This window comes from Sinocyclocheilus rhinocerous, unplaced genomic scaffold, assembly GCF_001515625.1.
Source record: "Sinocyclocheilus rhinocerous isolate Xijiao unplaced genomic scaffold, SAMN03320098_v1.1 scaffold1310, whole genome shotgun sequence".
Lineage (NCBI taxonomy): Eukaryota > Metazoa > Chordata > Actinopteri > Cypriniformes > Cyprinidae > Sinocyclocheilus > Sinocyclocheilus rhinocerous.
Window position 1 is genome coordinate 703,464 of NW_015635534.1, and position 8,007 is coordinate 711,470.

The 8,007-nt window shown below is 38.3% G+C and overlaps 1 protein-coding gene and 1 long non-coding RNA gene across 3 annotated transcripts in view; one reads left to right on the top strand and one right to left on the bottom strand.

Annotated features, from left to right (window-relative positions):
• Positions 1-6,388, top strand: part of crtac1a (cartilage acidic protein 1a) — a 10,125-nt gene extending 3,737 nt beyond the window's left edge. The window contains exons 3-14 of one of the 2 annotated variants that reach the window (XM_016561601.1): positions 111-307; positions 392-528; positions 612-768; positions 2,696-2,830; positions 2,908-3,044; positions 3,647-3,783; positions 4,015-4,097; positions 4,201-4,301; positions 4,466-4,634; positions 5,192-5,391; positions 5,528-5,570; positions 6,045-6,388. In XM_016561601.1, coding sequence (XP_016417087.1) covers positions 111-307; positions 392-528; positions 612-768; positions 2,696-2,830; positions 2,908-3,044; positions 3,647-3,783; positions 4,015-4,097; positions 4,201-4,301; positions 4,466-4,634; positions 5,192-5,391; positions 5,528-5,570; positions 6,045-6,055 — 1,507 coding nt within the window. In that variant the 3' untranslated portion in view covers positions 6,056-6,388. The remainder of the gene's footprint in view (positions 1-110; positions 308-391; positions 529-611; positions 769-2,695; positions 2,831-2,907; positions 3,045-3,646; positions 3,784-4,014; positions 4,098-4,200; positions 4,302-4,465; positions 4,635-5,191; positions 5,392-5,527; positions 5,571-6,044) is intronic. The other variant, XM_016561602.1, reaches the window with a different exon arrangement.
• LOC107747166 (uncharacterized) overlaps positions 6,321-8,007 on the bottom strand; it is a 7,305-nt gene continuing 5,618 nt past the window's right edge. Inside the window, exon 2 of the long non-coding RNA XR_001640772.1 lies at positions 6,321-6,698. This is a non-coding gene — a long non-coding RNA (uncharacterized LOC107747166). The remainder of the gene's footprint in view (positions 6,699-8,007) is intronic.

Sequence of the window (8,007 nt, forward strand, 5' to 3'; positions counted from 1 at the left end):
TTACAGGATGTTTTTATAGTACAGTGACCTCTTATATGTCAAAAGATCAAGACAATTTTGGTTTCTCAGTTCATGACCCTTTAAGGATTTTGTTGTTTGCCTGTTGTCAGGTATAATGGCCCAAACCTGGTTCTGAAGTATGACCGTACCCAAAACAAGCTCGTGAACATAGCGGTGGATGACCGCAGTTCTCCTTACTACGCGCTGAGAGACCTGCAGGGAAACGCCATCGGAGTGACGGCCTGCGATGTGGACGGAGACGGCAGAGAGGAGATCTACTTCCTCAACACCAACAACGCCTTCTCAGGTACGCAGAAAAAAACGAGGAACCGTGACAAATAGACCCACAAAACTTAACGATCGCTTACAAAACCAAACTAACTCCTTAAAGGTCGGGCGACTTACGCTGACAAACTGTTCAAGTATCGTAACGGTCACTTCGAGGATCTGCTCGGCGATGACATCAACGTGCGCAGAGGAGTGGCCAATCGCATGGCGGGACGCTCCGTGGCTTGTATCGACAGAAAGGTAATTAAATTATCCATCTTTTAATAATAAGTGAGTCAATATTATAATTAGTTTTGCATTTTAATGAATTTATTCTGCTGTAGGGAACAGGTCGATACTCTATTTACGTGGCGAACTACGCCAGCGGTAACGTGGGTCCGCACGTGCTAATAGAGATGGATGAAGCCGCCAGTGACGTCGAGAAAGGCATTATTGCGCTGACTGATGTTGCACCACAAGTCAACGTCAATAAGTACACAGGTCAGAGAAACCAAAGGTCATGTTTGTTTATATGTGTGAGATTTTCAAAGGTTTGGGGTTGGTAAGATTTATTGTTTTTGAAAGAAGTGACAGAGCGACACGCATCATAATCTGAAAACCACGCCCACCAGAGGGGGGGGGGCAATCCAACCCTCCCCATTGACTTTGTATTGGGGGAAGCTGCCTCCTTGTCATTTCTGATTTATAACAAAAAACAGAACAATGCCTAAAAGCTGCTACGTATGTGACAAGGTGTACAGTAAACAAGCTAAAAAACCCAGAACTACGTTTTTATAAGCTGTTGACCTGAAAAACAAGCGTTTAAGGACACAAAAGTAGAGCTCAATCTGTCATATTACTCTGAGAACTGCGCCCATTGGCGGGAAACGTAATAGGCGACAAGACCATTCATTATTTTTAACCATGTCTAAGGATTATTTCACCACGCGATGTGAACCTAAGAAGAGGACATATATTGAGAAACTACATTTTATTGGTCTATGTCAGTGCCCCTTTTCCTTACCTTCCTTTTGTTTGAGAAATGATCCAACTGAATGGCCCAACATGAAATACCCTGACATCTACAACTATTTGTGTCTTAAACGCTCATTTTTTGGGTCGACAGCTTATAAAAACGTAGTTCTGTGTTCTGTTGTATTATGTTGTATTACACCTTGTCACATAGTAGCTTTTAGACATGGTTTTGTTTTTTGTTATAAGTCAGAAGTGACAAGGAGCAGCTTCCTGCAATACAAAGTCAATGGAGGGGGTTGTATTGTTGGATTGCCTAAATGCGCTCTGTCTCTATGCTCACCAGGGCTGCTTTTATTTGATCAAAAATACAGTAAAAATAGTAGTAGTGTAAAATATTATTACAATTTAAACTAACTGACTTCTATTTCAACATACTGTAAAATGCAATTTATTCCTGTAATCAAAGCTGTATTTTCAGCATCATTACTCCAGTCTTCAGTGTCACATGATCCTTCAGAAATCAGTATAATATGATGATACGTTTAACGCGTCGTAAATCCTCAAAAGTTTTTTTCCTCAAAAGCCATGGATTAGTTTTGTATGATGCAACCCACTGCAGCATGTAGCATGTCACCATTGTTGAGATTCATACACTGATTCTTGATGTTTGTATGACAAACAAGTTTTATTTATTTTTTAAATCCTTGAAATTATCTTATTAAAATCTGCTGGGTCTGTTGAACCATTGAACCATTGAGTTGCTATAGTAAATAATATGCAACTAATACCATAGATTAGACTGGATGAAATCAGACCGCTACATGTTGATATTTTAATCATCAGCAAGCAACCAACACCATCTAATCTCTTGCTGTTTTGCCATAACAAACATAGCTACAGCAGCTAGAGAAACATTGAAAAGTCAAGAGTCAAATTGCTGAACTGAAGCTAACACTGATCACCATAATGGTGACATCAAACCAAACTATTACTTTCAAACAGACATCAACATCTAAACCTCTTTTAATCTCAATAAAACCTAAGATCTCAATTTGTAATTGTATGACAGAAATAAAGTCAATCTGGTTTATATTAAGTTATTTAATGAAGTTGGATCTTCATCAAACAAAGGTTTGGTTTTTACTTTCAACCAAAATTTGACATCTGAGCAACATTTGAGTCCACATCCAATGTCCAATGGAAAGTTTCCCACTAGAATGTTAGAGGATAATGTTCTAACAATGTTATCAATAAACATATTTAGAATGTTTTTAGAGAATGTTATCCTATCTTTTAGCAGAACATTCTGGGAACTAAAATAAAACTTGCCGCTGAAAACATTACCAGAACATATATAATGTTCTCGGAACATTCTAAGAACAATAACATTCCTAGCTGGGGACACTTGTTATGGAATATTAATGTTATAAAAGTGTTAATGTTGTTTTATAAGGTGGCCGTGGTGTAGTTGTCGGTCCAATCCTCAGCGACACAAGGTCTGACATTTTTTGCGACAATGAAAATGGACCCAACTTCCTGTTCAAGAACAACGGTGATGGAACTTTCACAGACGTGGCCGCCGAGGCAGGTGAGAAACCTGACTTTATATTTACAGTACTGATTTGTAATCCTCCCTCAGACTTGTGTTTTATGGTTTGATGACAGGAGTTGAAGACAGATATCAGCACGGGAGAGGTGTGGCGCTGGCCGACTTTAACGGCGACGGAAAGACAGACATTGTTTACGGCAACTGGAACGGTCCACACCGCCTCTACCTGCAGGACGTCCAGCAGAGATTCAAGGTGAGTCACATCTGAGCAAAACAACCTTTGATTAATTACAATTTTTGTATTGTTTTCAGTTAAAATATCAACAAAGTCCAGTAAAACAAAATGCACTTCAGTGCGGTAAGACAATCTATGAGAACAAATCATCAGAGAATAAATATATTTTGATGTAAATATATTTCAAAATATACAAAACTGGCCAAAAATATACATTTGTTAAATACATTTCAAAATATATATTCTGAAAATATATTCTCTACCCATATATTTTTGTTTGCAATATAAGTTTTTTTTGTAAATATTTGGAAATGTATTTTAATAATATAAATATAAATCATCAGTCCATGAAAATACATTCACATATGTCATTTTTGAAGAAAAACTTTGCTTGTCTGTAACACATGTGAACATATAATAGTTCAATAAAAATAGTGAGAAGGTGGAAACTAAATATATAAAAACAAAATTTTTAAAATCATATAGATTCACTGTTTAGAACATATTTAAAAAACATTTTGGAAATAAATAAATGAATGAATGAATTAATTTTTTTTTGCCATATGGGTCTATATAAATCTGTATCTGTAATGATGAATCAGTCTGTTGTGTTGTTGTAGGACGTCGCCACACAGGCCTTCGCCACTCCGTCACCCGTTCGCACCGTCATCGCTGGCGACTTTGACAACGATCTTCAGCTTGAAGTCTTCTTTAACAACATTGCTTACCAAGGAAATGCCCCCAACAGAATCTTCAGGTACTTCACCTCTGATGTCCGATATTCACTGATATATATTTATATTGTTTAGAGATTATAATGTCTTTTTCAATAGGTAATTTGTCCTTGTAAATCAATTTTCAGTAATTGTAATACAGTTGAAATAAAATAAAATATAAATATTAGATAAACATAACTTAAAAAATAAAATGAAATTTAGAATAATTCCTAAAACTAAAACTGAAATAACACTGGCTTTTGTGTGTGTAGGGTGTCGAGGAAGCAGAACTCTGACCCTGACATCACGGAGCTGGATGTGGGCGACGCCTCTGAGCCTCAGGGGAGGGGCACAGGTGAGATCACATGACCAGAGCCACTTCCTGTGTAGATAAACAACCTTATGTCTTTCTTTAATAACTGCCAGCATTATAACGTGATGTTCTGGTTGGGTAACAGGTGCCACAGTGACAGACTTTGACGGTGACGGTCTGCTGGATCTGTTGGTGGCTCACGGGGAGAGCGCCTCTCAGCCCATCTCTGTGTTTAAGGTCAACCAGGTATGTCAGAAAGTTTATTTCCAATGTAACAATCCATGACTTCAGACTTTTGGACCTCACTGTTTATGTACTGTATACATTGTCTCTTAAGTTCCGACATAAAATTCAGTGTAAATAAACATTTTTAATGGTCAGCTCAGCATGCTTTCTTGTCCTTTCCGCAGGGCTCCTCTAATAAGTGGCTGCGTGTGGTGCCGCGCACACGTTTCGGTTCGTTCGCTCGTGGAGCAAAGGTGGTGATGTTCACGAAACACAGCGGCGCACACACTCGTATCATTGACGGAGGATCAGGCTATCTGTGCGAGATGGAGCCTGTGGCTCACTTTGGGTTAGGTATACAGATCAGATCATTTACAAATTAATTCAGTCATTTCATTTAAATAATTTTATGCCTGATTTATGATGTATTAGTGTAGGAAAAGCTGCTTTATTCTACATATACATACATATGCCACCGTTCAAAGTTTGGGGTGAGTTAGATTTAATTTGAAATAAATTAATACTTCTTATTCAGCAAGAATGCATTAAATAGATCAAAAATTACATTTATGATGTTACTGTAAATGCACAAAATGTTTCTTGAGCAGCAAATTAGCATGATTTCTGAAGGATCATGTGACACTGAAGACTGTAGTAGTGATGCTGAAAATCCAGCTTTGCACCACAGGAATACATTACATTTTAAGGGATATTCACATAGAAAACAGTTATTTTAAACTGTAATAACATTTCACAATACAAAATTTTTTACTTTCTTGTTGATCCCAAGAGACTTCTTTTTAAAAAATTTTTTAAACATTTAAATGTATTTCATTTTGACTCATTCTATCTCAGTAACTACTCTAGCTATTAGCATATGAGATTAATAGTCTCTTTTCATTGGCTCTTAGGAACCGATGAGGCCACCAGCATTGAAGTCTACTGGCCGGATGGTCGCTCCATCGCTCGGCCGCTCGAGTCCGCTGATATGTACACAGTCATTGAGGTCGCATATCCTAATGAGGGGGAGGAGTCAGCACTCACATCTGATGCACAGGTACGACTGCATGCAAATGAGGAGGAGGAGTCAATGCACACCTTACACAGCCAGGTATGGAGAATATGCAGTTTAGGAACAGACATTTGATAACGAAACACAAATGTATTATTATCTGATGGTCAATATTATCTGGCTTCAATAAAATATGGTGAATACTGAGGTACGGCTCTGTATTGATTCTCTGCAGTGTGGAGAGGGATTCACAGTCAACACAAACGGCCGTTGCATTGGTAAGATTATCTGTGAATTTCATGCTCAGTTCACAATTGCTCCAAATTTTAGTAAAAATGGTAAAAACATTTCTAAAAGCATTTCTGTAACTCTTGGAATTCAAGACAACATACACGATTTCATTTTAAATGGCTTTAAATGTCACAAATGTCCAAAAAAGTTGTTTTAGTACAAAAGTGCAAAATACAATTCATGACTATTTATGCTCAGTGCATTTCCTCAATGACAAAAAAACTAATTTTGGACCCCGTTTTGCATATTAATGAATATGCAGATTTTATTGCTCAAATTGGCTGAGAAGGTTTAAGAGCTCAGATCTCTTGAGTCTCAAAAATTGCAGAGAGAAAAGATTTTAAATGTAATGCAAACGTTGATCTAATGTCTTTTGGCAGTTATTCCAGTACACACTTAATTAACACATCTGAATGATTATAAAACATTGACATGTTTTCTCTCTCTTGCCCCTCAAACAGCGAGAGCCTGAGTATTTTCAGCTGGACATTGAGTGTCATCATCTCATTAAATCAGAGCTGTGCTGTCAGATGTCTGATACTGAACCAGTTATTCAGCAAACTCAACCACAGATGCAAAACCTTCAGTCGTTACTGCAAAATCTTTCCTGTAGTGCTATTGAAACTGAACACTTGTACTGTTATTCATCACATTTCTAAGGGTAAAATGATAGTCAGCCCTAACTAAATCTGAAAATGTTTACATCAGACACACTTGTTTCTTTTCTTTTTATTTCCTTTTTTTTAGAACTTGTTTACTCAAAATTGGAATGGTGTGCAATACTAATAAAGCAATCGTGAGGGAGCGCCCAGTCTGTGAGTGTGATTCTGTCTCCATTTCCTTCATGCTGTTGAGACGTAAACGAGTGCAGGCGTCTGCCAGCCGTGTGTCCTCACACTCGTCCGGTGTGCACCAACACATACGGACACTATAAGTGCAGCTCTAAGAAGAGATGTGTTGAGGGCTACAAGCCCAGCAGAGACGGCCGAGCGTGTGTGGGTGAGTGCAGGTGACGTTCAGATTTAAGTTTAGGAAGACAAAATACACTGAATGAATGTAGCAGGATAGATGCAGTTCTGAGAATGTCTCTACTTTCTGTCCATTGGTTAACTACACTGCAAAAAAGTGGTATAGGATTTAGGCCTAACTGTCACTCCCATCTTTGAGCATTGATGTGAAAATGCACTAAATCTGAATTTAAATGGCTGTAATTCATGAATGCTGTAATACAGACCTATGGTTGGTTTCTTTAACAGACACTCAATAGATTATTGCGAAAGTGAAAGCACTTCAATAAATAGGATTACTGTAAAGCAAATGCACTGCACTAAATACAAAATGTATAATACAAAATCATTTGGACTTTAAAATCAAAGAAATATGTTTAACAAATTTGTGTTTCAAATTTGAAGTTGATATCACAAAAATTTCTGTTCTTGGGAGATTTTGTTTAGGCACTATACTAAATATCACCACCAGGTGACTATAAAATCGTGCTGTAAATTTAGTAAAATTTGAAACAATGACAGCGCCCACTAGGGGAAGGAGCCCGCTAAAAGTTAAAGGGGTCATCGGATGCAAAATTCACTTTTGTTGTTTGAACATAAATGTGTGTTGGAAGTGTGTGTACACATCCACCCTATAATGATAAAAATATCCACCCAGTGTTTTTTTTTTTAAATCCCCTTTCTCTAATCAGGCTGTTCTGAGATTCCTGTCAGAATGAGGTAGTTCTGCGCAGGCCGCTCCCACGATAGTTGATTGACACTAGCGTCTTACCTTAGACCCGCCCTGAGTGAGCTGTCCGCCATTGTGTCGACTCCGGTGCAGGGGAAGACAAGAATGTCTCCGATTAGGCAATTGAGGTGTTTTGTTGTTGGATGTAATAATGAACATAGCAGTCGTCATTTACTCCCAACATCTGAGCCGCTGAAGATGCAGAGGATTACTTTTGTTTTTGAAGGGAATGCGCCCCCCCGATCTACCTAAATGCATTTTGCGATTTGCATTTTGCGTGAATCATTTTACACCAGACTGCTTTGTAAACGAGGGTCAGTACAAAGCTGGTTTTGCTAAAAAGTTATTCCTGAAGGATGGATCAGTAGCTTCACCACCAGAAGAAGTGAGTATAAGTTTTTGCCTCATTCTGTTTATGAAGTACTGACACAAAGTTGAAATGATTTGCAACGGTCGCTTTGTCGTGTCCACTACATTAAGGTTGCCTTTGTAGAGGGTTTATAAAGGTGTCGGACCCTAATGATGACATGTAGATGGAGAAGATAAGTGGTCCAAGCACTGAGCCCTGAGGAACCCCAGTAGCAAGAAGTTGTGACTTAGAAGCCTCACCCCTCCAAGACACCTTGAAGGACCTACCTGAGAGATAAGACTTGAACCACTGGAGTGCAGTTCCTGAGATGCCCATCT